Consider the following 19,296-nt stretch of genomic DNA (forward strand, 5'->3'; position numbering starts at 1 on the left):
AATGTCCTTGCCTCTAATGTACAAGCTTGGGAGTTTGAATTCTGGCAGAAACATTTCAGAAATGGACATTATATATATATATATATATATATATATATATAACCTTTTGCATTAGAGGGAAGAATCTTAACCACTGGGATATACAACTCAATCATAAACTATGCTGGAAAAAACTCATAGTAGTTTCTAAAGTAGTAAGTTTTCCTATACAGAAGGAATACTTACTAATACAGAAATTACTATGAGGTTTTTCCAGCACAGTTTATCATTGGGTTGTATAGCCCAGTGGTTAAGATGCTTGCCTCTAATGCAGAAGCTTGTGAGTTCAAATCCTGGCAGAAACTTTTCTGAAATACAGACTAAATTATTTTAAATACACTGGATGTCCCAGCTATAGCTATATATGGAGTCAGACTCACATTGGGGGATCCCCCCACTGTACAGATATCTTCTTCATAGACATATAGGCTAAATTAGATTTAAATACACTGACTCGAGCACACGCGGTGTTTGGCCAAACACCGCGATGTGTTGAGCGAGCATGCTTGGCCGAACACCAGTCATCAATATAAAAAAAAGTGGACAACCTAAACTTACATTTTGTATTATTTGTATAGCTACACACCTAATTTAAGTCAAAGAGGTCAGTTGCAGTGTCCTGCACAGCTTGTGGTGAGGAACAGTGCTGTGGCTCCTTCTTAGGATTGTAGCATCCCAGCAAAATACCATCACTTTGTATGTGCTGAGTAGAACCCTTTAATTAAAAGCAACATGCATACTGTATGTGACCACCACCATAAAATTCTGGGATATAAAAGTAAAAAGCATCTCGATAACATTACAGGCTAACTACTTCATTCGATTTCTGAATTAGATACAGATTTTGTAAAATAATTACTGCTTTTTTTTTCTTACCTGGAGTGTCACCAAGAGAAAAAAAAATGCTATAATTAGGCATGAGACCCAAAACTTGACTCCCCAGATTTTAATCATTTTTCACTGTTCATCATGGTCAAGGAATAGCCTTCAAAAAGATGTACATGAGGATGTGTGGTTATATATTGTTGACTGTACATTGTACTGCGTTGAAAAGCCTAATGCAGGGATTAGAAGACAAACATTAAAATTACATATTGGTACAATTGTGATGCATTGTTGTCACAAATAGCTGGATTTCTGATGCATGAATGTAGCCATAATTTCCTGAAATTACCAACTTGCATATAATACTAAAACCCTGTGTAAATACAATGGAATTAAAATGTTGATAGGCTTTCCTCATTTATAGTAGACAGTAGTGTTGGGCAAGCATGCTCAGCCGAACACAAGTTTGGATCGAGCATCGCTATGCTCGGTACATCGTGGTGTTCTGGCGAATATCGCATGTGCTAGAGCACGATGCTCGAGTCAGTGTATTTAAATCTAATTTAGCCTCTATTTCTGAAATGTTTCTGGCGGGATTCAAACTCACAACCTTCGATATTACAGCCAAGAATTTTAACCACTACATGGCCAGTTACTTTAAATAAATAAATAAACTAACTAAATATATATTAGACTTCTGCAGTATAGGAATACTTACTCATATTTTATGTTTTTTTTTGTAACTGGACAAAAAATTGGGTTAAGCAGCACTCCAGGTCCCAATCTGGGGACAGTTGCCAGTAGAAAAATAGATTAGATGGTGCCCGCGGATGGGGATCCTGGCTGGGGGTCCCATAAGGTTACAAATAAATAGAAAATCCACAGGACTCCTCAGTTCTGGTGAAAAAGACGGTTACTTTATTGGTAACAGCAGCATACAGAAAGCAATGTTTCAACCATCTCTGGTTTTTCTCAAGCTCTAGCTAAGCGCAAGCCTTTCATTTAAGGGGATGTCACCAACTGCATGGTGTAAACTAACAGATTACGCAATACTTACCAGTTCAATGTCCCATCGCTCCAGTGACACTGTTAAGGTTAGTCTCTGCAGCTTGAGGCCTAGGCCTACGGCACGGAGCACATGGATTTTAGCCCCTCTCCCTAACTAAACTCTATTACCAGATTAGACTGAGCTAGGGGTGGAGCAGTCCACACCTCCGCCTCCTTAGGTGCCATGCCAAGGTTGGTTAACTCCATCACTTAAAGAAAAATCTATAAAATGAAGTGGCTTAAATGGGAGGAAATGCTCAAAAACCCCAAACACTCCCACTCCATGAGTCATCTCACTATGGAGGTATGTGGGAGCTTGGCTGTTAGTTAGATCTTAGCACCATTCAGACCTAGTCCACACACCATAGGTAGTCTAGTGGTAGGACTCATGCCACACTGAGATACCTTGACAGTGGTGCAAAAGGGCTCCGTTGTGTTCCTGACTAGAATACATTGGCTAAAGTCACAGTTTTTAACATCAGTCTGAGGAATTAGCCAGTATTATCAGTTGCATATAACTGTGGTGCACCTTTTGCAGTGATTAACTCCATCACTCCCACACTTTACCATACAGAGGATGTAAAGCATAAAAATGACATAACAAATGAATAGAACCCCTGCTCTGGGGTACTGCAATTGGCTACGGTGGTCACATGCTACATACAGCTACGTCACAGCCAATAAATACACTGGTGAATGTATGTTATTTTATTATTTTTAACACGTTTAGGGTCGATTGGGAGGTTTTCCAAGTTGCACAACCCCTTTAAGCAGGAACAGATGCCTTTCAATTTCCTATTTGGAAGCTTATTTCTTCTTACTGAGTTTCCTAACCCCAAAGAGGGATTCTGAATCTGTATTTTACATTATCATTAGGGCTAAATGATACATTAGCCTTCAGAACTAAAGTGCATACCAGTTGTGTAGCAGGCAAACCCGGTAGACAGCCTCAGGGTCCCCTGATCTCTTTGTCTATATAAAGGGATTACCACTAACTGCATCACAGGGACTATCTCCCACTAACTATCTGTATTATATATATGAGCTAACTAACTATCTAATGTAATTGACTCAGCAATGTAAATGACTCAGCAAAGCACAGAGTACAGCAATGTCACTGCTCTCTCTCTCTCTCTCTCTCAGAACTGCAAAAAACAGCAGAAAATTGCTGCTGGGGAGTTTCTTATATTGTTATAGGGATGTTGCTAAGCTCAGACAAAGATATTGCAGCCTTCTCATTGGCCCACAAGCAAGAAGCAGTGAGGGTATTGATGAAAAAATATCTAGAATATTCGTGATTACGAACATATAGCACTAAATTCTCCATTTTCGCGAATTCTCGAAGTGACGATATTCGGCATAGATATTCACGATTAGAATATTGTAACGGTGGGGAGTGGGGGGAAGTTCCCACCGAACACCGATGGGGAATGGGAATGAAACTAGGCCTTGACACTTGGGACAGGGAGCAGGTCACCTCCTAATGCCACCCTAATCCTAGCCCTAACCGTATGAGCGGACCCAGATGATAGGAGGGCTCATACACAGGAGCCTCTGGCCCTACTAACCCTAAAGATCCCTGGAAAAGAGTCAGCAACAGAGACAACCTGTTCCTCCAAAACATGAACGAACAGGAGTCTCCACAGGCTTAGCAGCAAGAAGAGAAGATGGCAGTGTACAGCAACAGAATCAGCAGGTAAGAACCCAGTGATACAACAACACACAAGAACAACAAGCACTTACCTGCCGCAGCAACAACATCAGTAACTGCCTGGACCCCCATGCGAACCGGATACATGACAGCACCAGGCAGAGCTGCTCAGTGACTTGCAGTGCCCCCTCCGGGGAACCCAGGAGCCCTCTCACCAAAGGCACAGACAGACAGAGGAATGTCTAGCATCCATGCAGGACAATACACAACAACAACAGTTCAGATATGGAACAACAACTAAACATACAACAGACCCTGAACATAACCCACACCAAACATATACTAGGGAAGGTAGGGTAGAATACAAAGAAACATAGGGAAGACATTAGTGTCAAACTAGGTGGCCCTCACACTGGACATATGGAATATCCAGGAAAGGAGCAAGGCTCCAACACCAACCAAGGGTGGAATACAACTGACCTCAACCTCACAGCAACAGTATAAGTAGAGCCATGAGACCACTCCCAGATCCACACCTTAACCTCATAACCACCAGACTGAGGAGAGGCCAGGAAACAGGAGCAGTGCACACACAAAGAAACAACACATTGCCCCAGGCAACTGCATGCATGACAGACGTGTCATGGCAAACTACACCACAACCGAGACACAGCCATGACAACTATTCGCGATCAACACTACTCAGGACCTGTAAAAAGGGAGGTAATGCATAAAAACTCCACTTAAAATGCACCAAAACTACAATAAATAGTGCAGTATTATGTGCAGTTTTCAGACAGATAATTTTCACATACTGTAAATCTGTACAGTGTATTGCCAGCCTGACACTTTCAGCTTGGGCTGAATGTTGACATGCTGCTGACCATTTCTGCACTTCTTCCAAGACTTTAATGCTGATGAGCTCTCCTCTCAATAAGACACCAGTATCTGACCTGTGAAGGTCCGACACCCGGGACCCCTGCCAATCAGCTGTTTGAGAAGGCACCGGCATTCCTGTGAGCGCCATGGCCTTTCTCTGTACTTACCAAACACAGCTCCGTACAATGTATACCGTCTGTGCTTTGTATGGGACTGAGCTGCGCTTAGGTCAAATGACCGATGAACTTGTCATCACATGACCTAGGAAAAGCTACTGCAAGCACTGCTGCCTTCTCAAACTGTTGATTGGCAGAGGTCCCGGGTATCAGTTGAACACCCTTCGGGATTTCTAAATGACGATGTGAACATACCTTTAGGTCAGTTGTACATGAGCATGTCTGGTTCCGGAAACATACCATGTGACGGCTGCATTCCCCAGACTTAACATTGCTCTTCTGACCTAAACTCACAGCATCATAATGATTTAGGATGTTATGAATCCTTGCCCAACCTCGGGTCTGGTCACCATACTTACCAACATTTCAGTTGGTAAAATCAGAGCATCTAAGCACCACCCAGGAATGTCCACTTATGGGCAGGATTTACCTAGCCCCAACTATTTTTGGCCCAGGACCCTAAAATCAGGGATAGTCTAGGCAAGTTTAGGAGAGTGGGCAACTATGCATAATGATGTGACTATAGAGCAGTATAGATCGGTGGTCAAGAAAAAGGAAGACAAAGCATCATAAACCATTATGAAGTTGCGAGTTCATGTCAGAGTGAGTACTTCACACTCCAGTAAATGTTACCATCACACGGAGCATGTTTCCCGGACCAAACATGCTGGTGTGAAACTGACTTTATAGAAAATTTGTGTCAGGAAAAGGTAGCACAGATTAATATAGCTTCAACTTCACTGTCGTTCTTTACAACGAAGTTTCACCGGTAGTATGAAAGGGGAGGGTGCCTGGTCCACAGTAAAAAGGTCAGAAATTGATGGAAACGCAACTTTTACAGACAATAATACGCACAAAACCAAAGATAAAATAGATTTTAGATGAAAAATTGTTAGGAAACATTCTTTCCTGTATATTTACTTGCATATAAAGTGCAAGTGCTACCAAAAATTACAAGGGCGAGGCACTCCGATACAACCAGTATATCACATAAACTAGGGCCTCATTCACATTGTGGTACAATTGTTCATATAGTAGGACTCCTGCACTCATAAAGCCTATGCACTAAGTGAAAGGGCTGCCAAAAATTACAAGGAATCGGCACTACAATACACCCTTTGTTACACATAAAGGAGGGCATCATACACAGCCTTGAAAAATTATGATTGATGGCCTGCTGGTGACCCTTAAAAACATTTGGAGCAAGGGCCTGCTGATCTGACAATCTAAAGCATTATGGGTGAGGGCCTGCTGCCGCTTTGGCGACTCTATAAAACCTGGGGCCAATCGCACATCCCAGTGACGGCGACGTTCCATTCGGATGTCTGGCCTATCAACTTTCGATACAGGAAATTGGGGTTCGATTCCTGAGAAAAAGCTACGGCTACCACATCCAAGCAAGGCAGCATGCGCACAAATTACCTATTAGGTATAATTAGGTGAGGGCCTGCTGGTGAGCTGACCCTGTAAAACATTATATGCGAAGGGCATATATGTGAGGGCATTATATGTGACGAATAAGTATGTGTTGATATGATGGAAGAGGAGAAGGAGGATGAGAAAAAGGAAGATTCAACCATATACCCTTGTTTGTGGTGGAAGGGGTGCATGGGAATACAGAGTATTCTGCACATTATAAACAACACATTTAAAGTGCCTTTATGTTCATCCGCTTTCCGCAATTTTATAAGAGTCAACCTGTCAGCATTTTCAGTTGACAGGCGGATACGCTTATCTGTTATAATGCCACCAGCAGCACTAAATACCCGCTCAGACAAAACGCTGGCAGCAAGGCAGGCCAGCACCTCCAAGGTGTAGAGAGCCAGTTTGTGCCACCTGTTCAGCTTGGACACCCAGTAGTTGTAAGGCACTGAGGGATCATCGAGGACGCTAGGCACTCCTTCACCATCTTCCAAAAATTTTCCCTCCTTGTGATACTAGGCCGCGCATCAGGGTGAGGCTGCTGGTTGGGTGTCATGAAACTGTCCCAGGCTTTGGAGAGTGTTGCCCTGCCTCTGTTGGAACTGATGTGTGTTCCCCTTGTCTCCCCTCATCGGTTGGCCAAGGAACTACGGACTTTGCTGCAAGTGTTGTCAGATGGAAAGTTTTGGAGCAATTTTTCAACAAGGATCTTCTGGTATTGCACCATTTTGCTCTTCCTCTCCACCAGAGGAATTAGAGATGAGCGGGGGTCGAGAAGGGTGAACAACCAGTAATCCGTGTTATCTAAAATGCGTATCACGCGTGGGTCGCGGGAAAGGCAGCATAACATGAAGTCAGGAATGTGTGCCAGAGCACCAACAGGCAAGACTTCGCTGTCGTCATCAGGAGGATCACTCTCAATCTCCTCATCCTCTTCCTCCTCTTATGCCCACCCATGCTGAATAGATTGATATAAACTTCAATGGGTACTACCCTCTGTAGTGGAGGCAACCGTCTCCTGCTCCTCCTCCTCTTCATCATCGTCCAATTTGCGCTGAGAATACGAACTAAGGGTGGTCTGGCTATCACCCTGTGTAATGTCTTCCCCCATTTCCACATGCAAAGTGTCACAGCAAGCGTTTGAGTAGACACAGAAGTGGGATGGTTACGCTGATAATCGCTCACCATTTGTGTTGATTCCTCAAAATTTCTTAAAACCTCACAGAGGTCAGACATCCATGCCCACTCCTCGCTTGTGAATAGCGGAAGCTGACTGGAAAGTCGACCACTATGTTGCAGCAGGTATTCCACTACTGCCCTCTGCTGCTCACACAGCCTGGCCAACATGTGGAACGTAGAGTTCCAGCACGTGCTCGCGTCACACAACAGCTGGTGAGCTGGCAATTTCAAGCGCTGCTGCAGCGTTGACCGACCGGATGAAGCTGTTGATGACTTGCAGAAATGTGCAAACACGTGGCGCACCTTCCCCAGTAGCTCAGGCAAATTGGGGTAGGTTTTGAGAAACCGCTGAACCACAAAGTTAAACAAGTGGGCTAAGCATGGGATGTGTCTGAGCTTGCCGAGCTCCAAAGCTGCCACCAAGTTACGGCCATTATCAGACACAACCATGCCTGGTTCGAGGTTGAGTGGCGAAAGCCACAGCTCAGTCTGGTCTCATATCCCCTGCCACAGCTTTGCGACGGTGTGCTGTTTGTCCCGTAAGCATATCAGCTTCAGCGCGGCCTGTTGCCGCTTCCCCACTGCAGTGCTACACTGCTTCCAGCTACTGACTGATGACAGACTGCAGCTGCACGCAGATAAATTGGAGGTAGAACTGGAGGAGGAGATGGAGGAGGAGAAGTGGGGTTTGGAGCCAATATCGTAGGTGCTGGTGGAAACCTTGATCGACGTAGGGCCCGCAATCCTTGGTGTAGGTAGCACCTGTGCCATCCCAGGGTACGACCCGCTCCTGGCCTCCACAATATTCACCCAGTGTACAGTCAGGGAAATGTAGCGTCCCTGGCTGAATGCACTTGTCCATGTGTCCGTGATTAAGTGGACCTTCCCAATAACTGTGTTGGTCAGGGCACGGGTGATGTTACGGTACACATGTTGGTGTAAGGCGGGCACGGCACACCTTGAAAAATAGTGGCGGCTGGGGACTGCTTAACGCAGGACGGCCGCCAACATCAGGCTGCGGAAGACCTCAGTGTCCACAAGCCTAAATGGCAACATTTCCAGGCCCAGTAATTTGGAAAACTGTGCATTTAGTGCTATGGCCTGTGGGTTGGTGGCTGGGTATTTTTGCTTGCATTCAAAGGCCTGGGGTAAGGACATTTGGACGTTGCGCCGGGACATGGAAGTGGAGGTGGTCGCTGATAGTGCTTGCGAAGGTCAAGTTGCAGGGCGGGAGGCATCCGGGCCTGCGCCTTCGACAGGGGATTAGCCAGCACGTAACATAAGGGAAGAGGAGGCAGTGGTGTGACCCGCAGACACAGGTTGTTGACCCAGGCATTCGTCCCACTTATTAAGGTGCTTGGATTCCATGTGAGGGATCATGCTGGTGGTGGTGAGGTTGCTAGTGTTCACGCCCGGCTCATTTTCCTATGGTTGCAAACTACTATTCTTTTGTCGTCCGCACTTTCCTCAAAAGAGTGCCACACTGCGGAACATTTACCCCTTGGCAAGGGTGATTTCTGCAAGGTGGTGCTCCGTTGAACAAATGTGGGCCTGTTTGGTGTGGCCCGCCTTTTCTCTTTTGCCACCCCACTGCCTCTTCCAGCCTGTTGCGGTGCTGCAGATCCCTCCCCCTCTGTACTGCTGTCCTCGCTCTGCTTTCCACCTTCCCAGGTTGGGTCAGTGACCTCATTGTCCACTACCTCCTCTTCCATTTCCTCACTCTGATCATACTCTTGATTTGTTGACCTAACCACAACCTCAGTGATTGACAGCTGTGTATCATCCTCTTCATCAACCTCTTTAGACAGTAATTGCGGTGTCTCATCATCATCCACCTCATTAAACACTAATTGCCATTCCCCACCGTCATGTTCTTGTGACTGTGGATGCTCAAGAGGTTGGGAATCATGGCACAAGATCTCATGTCCCTCTTCAAGCGTGCTTGGTGGGGCGGGCCAAATCAAGTAATGACGATGAAAAGAGTTCCTCGGAATATCCGAGTGTGGGATCACTTGTTTAGCCAGACTGTACATGGTAGGAGGAAGGAGGATCTGGGTGAGGATTGTGTTGACCATACTCCTGGCTAATGAGACTGGACTTGGTGGAAGACAGGGTGGTGCTTAACCGACTGGAAGCATCATCTGCTGCAATCCAACCGACCACCTGGTCACACTGGTCTGACTTCAAGAGTGGTGTCCTGTGCCACCCTGCAAACTGGGACATGAAGTTAGGTATTGTGGATGATTGTTTTTCTTGTGCTCTGGCAGCAGGCATAGTTTCTCCATGTCCAGGGCCACGGCCTCTGTGTGCACCATCAGCATCACAGCCACTTCCCTGTCCCTTACTGCTCGCCTTCTTCATTTTAAATGTGATATATGATTGAAATTTACAAAGGTATTTTTGATAAGGAAACGTCATACAGGACAGGTACCACAGGTAATGTCACTGTTTGCAGTGTCTACGGAAAAAGGTACACTGGATGTCACTGATATTTTAGGGATGCTCACACTTTAAACAGGAGATGTGGAGCGGATAATTTAACTGTCTGCAGCGGCCTATAACATGGTATTGAGTGCAGGATGCGCTAAAAATATATATTGCTGCTGTCACACACAATAGTCCTTAAAAGGACTTTGGGGTCTCTGAAAAGTTTTTTGTATAAAAATCTTCCTATTACACTCCCTACACTGTCTGTCCCTTCCTATGCACAGCTCTCCCTAACACTGAGCATTTTAACGCAGGTTGCACTACAAACATATATTGCTGCTGTCACACACAATAGTCCTTACAAGGACTTTTGGGTCTCTGAAACGTTTTTGTACAAAAAAAAAATTCAATTACACTCTCTACACTCTGTCCCTTCCTATGCTCAGCTCTCCCTGACTACGAATGAGCCGAACATGCGTCATCGGGTGCTATATAGCACCCGATGCCGCGTTCCGGCCAGACAATTACTGTAATGCCAGTAGCCAACATGGCTACTGGCATTACAGTGAGGACATTACTTACCTGGAAGTTTATTGGCTGCATAGCAGCCAAGAAAAGTGCGGGGAGGAGATTCGAGCATGGCGCTCAAGCACATGCGGTGCTCGGCCAAGTACCGCCATGTGCCGAGCATCGAGATGCTCGAGCCAAACAGGTGTTCAGCCTGTTGAGCCTTTTCATAGGTAAATGCACTGATATCCAATTATTCTAGTAAAGATGGATGTTCATTACCTTTAAGAGCCATGCTCGACTATAGTTACAATTTTGTATGTCTTGAGTAGGCCAAAGTAAGGTCGCACAAAGGTTTCTGCTCTTTAATGTTATTCTTCTCATTAATGTACTGGTCTGAGAAGAGACCTCCTTGTCTACTTAAAAATTTATGACGGCAGATAAAGATAAGCTCTATGCAGCTGGTGATAATTACCTATACAATTAGGTATTTATTAATGAAGCAAAATATATAATATGTATGTATTCATTTATTGAGCCTTAGTTAGTCCTTAGCATAAGACAAATAGTAGGACATATATATTTCTTTATATTATATAGTTGTATGTTATGAAGACAAAATGCATCCAGTATATTATATATATTTCTCATTAGGAGAATATTCGTCTCTAAAAGAGTGTCTGTAAAGATGCGTGTTTTGAAACAATCACATCTTTGGTATGACAGAGGAGGTATTGATATCTTTGTGAGAAAACAAGGCCATTCATATCATTACGGTCCATAGATCAACAGTGTGAGAAACATTCAGAGAGACGCCTAGAGGTCTGTCTCTAATTGCTACAAGTGTCAGAATTAATCCCTATAGCTTTGAATTAAAGCTTCAAAGCTCAAATGTATAGAATACGTTTTATTCAGACTTACATAAGTTAACCCTTTATACTATGATGAAAATAGCAGTGCCACCTAGGTATGAGTAAGTGATATTACAACAGTAGCAAAAGTGCATTCTGGGTAATGTTATGATGTCACATTTATTATCAGTGGTCACGCCCATTCGACAATGATTGGAAAGTTTCAAACTAGGAAGGTGTGTCTAACTCATAAGTTTGAGAGAGACAAGTGGAGCTCTCTAGAGGGGTCTTTCAAGATGAAAGCCATGGTAAGATGCGCTATGATGGATCACACAGCTTTCCTGGGAGCACGAGCGAGATTCCTACTAGGATTTGGTAAGAGACACAGAGAATGATAATTCATTTTATTAAGACTAATTAGATAGTGTGGGTGAAATTATACCATCTAGATTGGCGAATAAATAAATATATTAATTAATTGACCATCTCCATATTGAGATTTAGTTTTAGGCTATTGTGAGGCTTCATTCTACCTGCAGAAGAATCATGACTCATAATTTATTAGAGCATTTAAATGATTGCATATATACACTCACCTAAAGAATTATTAGGAACACCTGTTCTATTTCTCATTAATGCAATTATCTAGTCAACCAATCACATGGCAGTTGCTTCAATGCATTTAGGGGTGTGGTCCTGGTCAACACAATCTCCTGAACTCAAAACTGAATGTCAGAATGGGAAAGAAAGGTGATTTAAGCAATTTTGAGCGTGGCATGGTTGTTGGTGCCAGACGGGCCGGTCTGAGTATTTCACAATCTGCTCAGTTACTGGGATTTTCACGTACAACCATTTCTAGGGTTTACAAAGAATGGTGTGAAAAGGGAAAAACATCCAGTATGCGGCAGTCCTGTGGGCAAAAATGCCTTGTGGATGCTAGAGGTCAGAGGAGAATGGGCCGAATGATTCAAGCTGATAGCAGAGCAACGTTGACTGAAATAACCACTCGTTACAACCGAGGTATGCAGCAAAGCATTTGTGAAGCTACAACACGCACAACCTTGAGGCGGATGGGCTACAACAGCAGAAGACCCCATCGGGTACCACTCATCTCCACTACAAATAGGAAAAAGAGGCTACAATTTGCACGGGCTCACCAAAATTGGACTGTTGAAGACTGGAAAAATGTTGCCTGGTCTGATGAGTCTCGATTTCTGTTGAGACATTTAAATGGTAGAGTCCGAATTTGGCGTAAACAGAATGAGAACATGTATCCATCCTCTGATGGCTACTTCCAGCAGGATAATGCACCATGTCACAAAGCTCGAATCATTTCAAATTGGTTTCTTGAACATGACAATGAGTTCACTGTACTAAAATGGCCACCACAGTCACCAGATCTCAACCCAATAGAGCATCTTTGGGATGTGGTGGAACGGGAGCTTCGTGCCCTGGATGTGCTTCCCTCAAATCTCCATCAACTGCAAGATTATATCCTATCAATATGGGCCAACATTTCTAAAGAATGCTATCAGCACCTTGTTAAATCAATGCCACGTAGAATTAAGGCAGTTCTGAAGGCAAAAGGGGGTCCAACACCGTATTAGCTTGGTTTTCCTAATAATTCTTTAGGTGAGTGTATATACAGTACAGACCAAAAGTTTGGACACACCTTCTCATTCAAAGAGTTTTCTTTATTTTCATGACTATGAAGGCATCAAAACTATGAATTAACACATGTGGAATTATATACATAACAAACAAGTGTGAAACAACTGAAAATATGTCATATTCTAGGTTCTTCAAAGTAGCCACCTTTTGCTTTGAATACTGCTTTGCACGCTCTTGGCATTCTCTTGATGAGCTTCAAGAGGTAGTCCCCTGAAATGGTCTTCCAACAGTCTTGAAGGAGTTCCCAGAGATGCTTAGCACTTGTTGGCCCTTTTGCCTTCACTCTGCGGTCCAGCTCACCCCAAACCATCTCGATTGGGTTCAGGTCCGGTGACTGTGGAGGCCAGGTCATCTGGCGCAGCACCCCATCACTCTCCTTCATGGTCAAATAGCCCTTACTTTCAAAGTTTTCCCAATTTTTCGGCTGACTGACTGACCTTCATTTCTTAAAGTAATGATGGCCACTCGTTTTTCTTTACTTAGCTGCTTTTTTCTTGCCATAATACAAATTCTAACAGTCTATTCAGTAGGACTATCAGCTGTGTATCCACCTGACTTCTCCTCAACGCAACTGATGGTCCCAACCCCATTTATAAGGCAAGAAATCCCACTTATTAAACCTGACAGGGCACACCTGTGAAGTGAAAACCATTTCAGGGGACTACCTCTTGAAGCTCATCAAGAGAATGCCAAGAGTGTGCAAAGCAGTAATCAAAGCAAAAGGTGGCTACTTTGAAGAACCTAGAATATGACATATTTTCAGTTGTTTCACACTTGTTTGTTATGTATATAATTCCACATGTGTTATTTCATAGTTTTGATGCCTTCAGTGTGAATCTACAATTTTCATAGTCATGAAAATAAAGAAAACTCTTTGAATGAGAAGGTATGTCCAAACTTTTGGTCTGTACTGTATATTTATATATATATATATATATATATATATATATATATATACACAGTACAGACCAAAAGTTTGGACACACCTTCTCATTTAAAAGAGTTTTCTTTATTTTCATGACTATGAAAATTGTAGATTCACACTGAAGGCATCAAAACTATGAATTAACACATGTGGAATTCTATTCATTACAAACAACTGTGAAACAACTGAAAATATGTCATATTCTATGTTCTTCAAAGTAGCCACCTTTTGCTTTGATTACTGCTTTGCACACTCTTGGCATTCTCTTGATGAGCTTTAAGAGGTAGTCCCCTGAAATGGTTTTCACAGGTGTGCCCTGTCAGGTTTAATAAGTGGGATTTCTTGCCTTATAAATGGGGTTGGGACCATCAGTTGCGTTAAGGAGAAGTCAAATGGATAAACAGCTCATAGTCCTACTGAATAGACTGTTAGAATTTGTATTATGGCAAGAAAAAAGCAGCTAAGTAAAGAAAAACGAGTGGCCATCATTACTTTAAGAAATGAAGGTCAGTCAGTCAGCCGAAAAATTGGGAAAACTTAGAAAGTAAGGGCTATTTGACCATGAAGGAGAGTGATGGGGTGCTGCGCCAGATGACCTGGCCTCCACAGTCACCGGACCTGAACCCAATCAAGATGGTTTGGGGTGAGCTGGACCGCAGAGTGAAGGCAAAAGGGCCAACAAGTGCTAAGCATCTCTGGGAACTCCTTCAAGACTGTTGGAAGACCATTTCAGGGGACTACCTCTTGAAGCTCATCAAGAGAATGCCAAGAGTGTGCAAAGCAGTAATCAAAGCAAAAAGGTGGCTACTTTGAAGAACCTAGAATATGACATATTTTCAGTTGTTTCACACTTGTTTGTTGTTATGTATATAATTCCACATGTGTTAATTCATAGTTTTGATGCCTTCATAGTCATGAAAATAAAGAAAACTCTTTGAATGAGAAGGTGTGTCCAAACTTTTGCTCTGTACTGTATATAAACAGTTGCAAGAAAAAGTATGTGAACCCTTTGGAATGATATGGATTTCTTCACAAATTGGTCATAAAATGTGATCTGATCTTCATCTAAGTCACAACAATAGACAATCACAGTCTGTATAAACACACAAAGAATTAAATGTTACCATGTTTTTATCGAACACACCATGTAAACATTCACAGTGCAGGTGGAAAAAGTATGTGAACCCTTGGATTTAATAACTGGTTGAACCTCCTTTGGCAGCAATAACTTCAACCAAACGTTTCCTGTAGTTGCAGATCAGACGTGCACAACGGTCAGGAGAAATTCTTGACCATTCCTCTTTGCAGAACTGTTTGAGTTCAGCAATATTCTTGGGATGTCTGGTGGTGTGAATCGCTTTCTTGAGGTCATGCCACAGCATCTCAATCGGGTTGAGGTCAGGACTCTGACTGGGCCACTCCAGAAGGCATATTTTTTTCTGTTTAAACCATTCTGTTGTTGATTTACTTCTATTCTTTGGGTCGTTGTCCTGCTGCAACACCCATCTTCTGTTGACCTTCAGCTGGTGGACAGATGGCCTTAAGTTCTCCTGCAAAATATCTTGATAAACTTGGGAATTAATTTTTCCTTCGATGATGGCAATCCGTCCAGGCCCTGAAGCAGCAAAGCAGCCCCAAACCATGATGCCCCCACCACCATACTTCACAGTTGGGATGAGGTTTTGATGTTGGTGTGCTGTGCCTCTTTCTCTACACATAGTGTTGTGTGTTTCTTCCAAACAACTAAACTTTGGTTTCATCTGTCCACAGAATATTTTGCCAGAACTGCTGTGGAACATCCAGGTGCTTTTGTGCAAACTACAGTATAAACGTGCAGCAATGTTTTTTTTGGACAGCAGTGGCTACCTCTGTGGTATCCTCCCATGAAATCCATTCTTGTTTAGTGTTTTACGTATCGTAGATTCGCTAACAGCGATGTTAGCATATGCCAGAGACTTTTGTAAGTCTTTAGCTGACACTCTAGGATTCTTCTTCACCTCATTGAGCAGTCTGCGCTGTGCTCTTGCAGTCTCCTTTACAGGACGGACACTCCTAGGGAGAGTAGCAGCAGTGCTGAACTTTCTCCATTTATAGACAATTTGTCTTACCGTGGACTGATGAATAGCAAGGCTTTTGGAGATATTTTTATAACCCTTTCCAGCTTTATGTAAGTCAACAATTCTTATTCGTAGGTTTTCTGAGAGCTCTTTTGTGTGAGGCATCATTCACATCAAGCAATGCTTCTTGTGAAAAGCAAACCCAGAACTGGTGTGTGTTTTTTATAGGGCAGGGCAGCTGTAACCAACACCTGCAATCTCATCTCATTGATTAGACTCCAGTTAGCTGACACCTCACTCCAATTAGCTCTTGGAGATGTCATTAGTCTAGGGGTTCACATACTTTTTCCACCTGCACTGTGAATGTTTACATGGTGTGTTCAATAAAAACATGGTAACATTTAATTATTTGTGTGTTATTAGTTTAAGCAGACTGTGATTGTCTATTGTTGTAACTTAGATGAAGATCAGATCACATTTTATGACCAATTTGTGCAGAAATCCATATCATTCTAAAGGGTTCACATACTTTTTATTGCAACTGTGTGTATATATATATATATATATATATATATATATATATGTATATATATACATACATACATACATACACACACACACACACACACACACACACACACACACACACACTGCTCAAAAAAATAAAGGGAACACAAAAATAACACATCCTAGATCTGAATTAATTAAATATTCTTCTGAAATACTTTGTTCTTTACATAGTTGAATGTGCTGACAACAAAAATCACACAAAAATAAAAAAATGGAAATCAAATTTTTCAACCTATGGAGGTCTGGATTTGGAGTCACACTCAAAATTAAAGTGGAAAAACACACTACAGGCTGATCCAACTTTGATGTAATGTCCTTAAAACAAGTCAAAATGAGGCTCAGTAGTGTGTGTGGCCTCCACGTGCCTGTATGACCTCCCTACAACGCCTGTGCATGCTCCTGATGAGGTGGCGACGGTCTCCTGAGGGATCTCCTCCCAGACCTGGACTAAAGCATCTGCCAACTCCTGGACAGTCTGTGGTGCAATGTGACGTTGGTGGATAGAGCGAGACATGATGTCCCAGATGTGCTCAATTGGATTCAGGTCTGGGGAACGGGCGGGCCAGTCCATAGCATCAATGCATTCGTCTTGCAGGAACTGCTGACACACTCCAGCTACATGAGGTCTAGCATTGTCTTGCATTAGGAGGAACCCAGGGCCAACCGCACCAGCATATGGTCTCACAAGGGGTCTGAGGATCTCATCTCGGTACCTAATGGCAGTCAGGCTACCTCTGGCGAGCACATGGAGGGCTGTGCGGCCCTCCAAAGAAATGCCACCCCACACCATTACTGACCCAATGCCAAACCGGTCATGCTGGAGGATGTTGCAGGCAGCAGAACGTTCTCCACGGCGTCTCCAGACTCTGTCATATGTGCTCAGTGTGAACCTGCTTTCATCTGTGAAGAGCACAGGGCGCCAGTGGCGAATTTGCCAATCTTGGCTGTAAGCGCAACCCCCACCTGTGGACGTCGGGCCCTCATATCACCCTCATGGAGTCTGTTTCTGACCGTTTGAGCAGACACATGCACATTTGTGGCCTGCTGGAGGTCATTTTGCAGGACTCTGGCAGTGATCCTCCTGTTCCTCCTTGCACAAAGGCGGAGATAGCGGTCCTGCTGCTGGGTTGTTGCCCTCCTACGGCCTCCTCCATGTCTAATGATGTACTGGCCTGTCTCCTGGTAGCGCCTCCATGCTCTGGACACTACGCTAACAGACACAGCAAACCTTCTTTCCACAGCTCGCATTGATGTGCCATCCTGGATAAGCTGCACTACCTGAGCCAATTGTGTGGGTTGTAGACTCCGTCTCATGCTACCACTAGAGTGAAAGCACCGCAAGCATTTAAAAGTGACCAAAACATCAGCCAGGAAGCATAGGAACTGAGAAGTGGTCTGTGGTCACCACCTGCAGAACCACTCCTTTATTGGGGGTGTCTTGCTAATTGCCTATAATTTCCACCTGTTGTCTATCCCATTTGCACAACAGCATGTGAAATTGATTGTCACTCTGTGTTGCTTCCTAAGTGGACCGTTTGATTTCACAGAAGTGTGATTGACTTGGAGTTACATTGTGTTGTTTAAGTGTTCCCTCTATTTTTTTGAGCAGTGTGTATATATATATATATATATATATATAATCATTCTTCGCCAAGCTAAGTGATGATTTCCACAGGAAAGACTTGTTTCAAGTCCTTCCCATTTAAGATATGGTCTAGCAAAGATCCTAGATCCCTGATATTTGTCTTAATAGTCTTACCAAAGTTATATGTGTGAAAATAGTCCAGGATGGGGCAGAAGGATACAGTTATCTCTTCTAAGTTATATCCTTGAATGGATTTGCCCATTCTGGAAGTCATGTGATGTGTAGTTGGTTAGAAGAGGGCGGAATGTATTTAACATTCCATATTGATGTCTAGACATGTCCATTTTGATATCATGAGGTTTTCTCTGAACAGAAGTAATATATATAACTTATGTTCCTATATTGATATCCTAACCTAATAATAGCCTGGTTATAATGTAACAAGTTATTTCCACTCACAGGTATTGTTAGCTTGCAATACTTTATACTAAGGGTACTTTCACACTAGCTTTTTTCTTTTCCGGCATAGAGTTCCGTCACAGGGGCTCTATACCGGAAAATAACTGATCAGGCATATCCCCAAGGATTCTGAATGGAGAGTAATCTGTTCAGGATGCATCAGGATGTCTTCAGTTTAGTCGTTTTGCTACGGTTTTATCTCCGGCGAAAAAAACTGAAGACTTGCCTGAATGCCAGATCCGACGTTTTTCCCCATAGGAATGTATAAGTGCCGGATCCGGCATTCAAAATATCGGAATGCCGGATCCATCCTTCCGGCCTGCGCAGACCGGTAAAAATGTGAAAAAAAAAATACAAGACGGATACATCTGTCCGCATGACAAGCGGAGAGACGGATCCATTCTTGCAATGCATTTGTGAGACGGATCTGCATCCGGATCAGTCTCACAAATGCTTTCAGTCACATCCAAATTGGCGGATCCGACGGGCCGTTCCAACGACAGACCTGTCCGCCAGATCACACTGCCGCAAGTGCGAAAGTAGCCTAACGCTATATATATTCATTTGCATGTATCATTGTGTTTATTTACATATGTATGTTTATAACCTTGTAACCAATAAATCTGCATATTTTTATAATACCTGTGTATCATTGTATAATGCAGAACTACATGTTTATCATTAACATCTCACGTCAAAAATAACTTATTATCTGAGGAAATAGTCAGACTCAGATGTGAATTGTATCAATTAGGTTGTCTACAATTCACCAGGTCATGATTTTAAGAATTCGACAAATTTTATACATTTTTTTATGGTTAATTATTTTTAGAACCATAATTAATAATTCTTGATTGAATTATTACTGCCCGACAAGCCGAGCATGCTCGATCACTATTCACCGGTGAACTGACATTCGGATGTAGCAGGGTTAACACACAAACTCTTAACTCATCGCGTTATCTTGAAACAAAAGCCATTGAAGAGCAATTGAAGGTGTTTGTTTAACGCATTTAGTTTAGATAA

The 19,296-nt window shown here is 43.1% G+C and overlaps 1 protein-coding gene across 4 annotated transcripts in view; it reads right to left on the bottom strand.

Annotated features, from left to right (window-relative positions):
- Positions 1-19,296, bottom strand: part of FUT10 (fucosyltransferase 10) — a 53,407-nt gene that overhangs the window by 33,703 nt on the left and 408 nt on the right. For 2 of the 4 annotated variants that reach the window (XR_005776290.1, XM_040417892.1), the window contains exon 2: positions 916-1,094. Coding sequence is in view for 3 of the 4 variants with exons in the window: in XM_040417892.1 (XP_040273826.1) it covers positions 916-993 (78 nt within the window). In the remaining variant the exon portion in view is untranslated. Of the gene's footprint in view, positions 1-915; positions 1,095-1,582; positions 1,652-19,296 lie in introns of those variants that run through there. The other 2 variants (XM_040417893.1, XM_040417894.1) reach the window with 2 other exon arrangements.

Source organism: Bufo bufo, chromosome 2 (assembly GCF_905171765.1).
Source record: "Bufo bufo chromosome 2, aBufBuf1.1, whole genome shotgun sequence".
In the NCBI taxonomy this organism is placed as follows: Eukaryota; Metazoa; Chordata; class Amphibia; order Anura; family Bufonidae; genus Bufo; species Bufo bufo.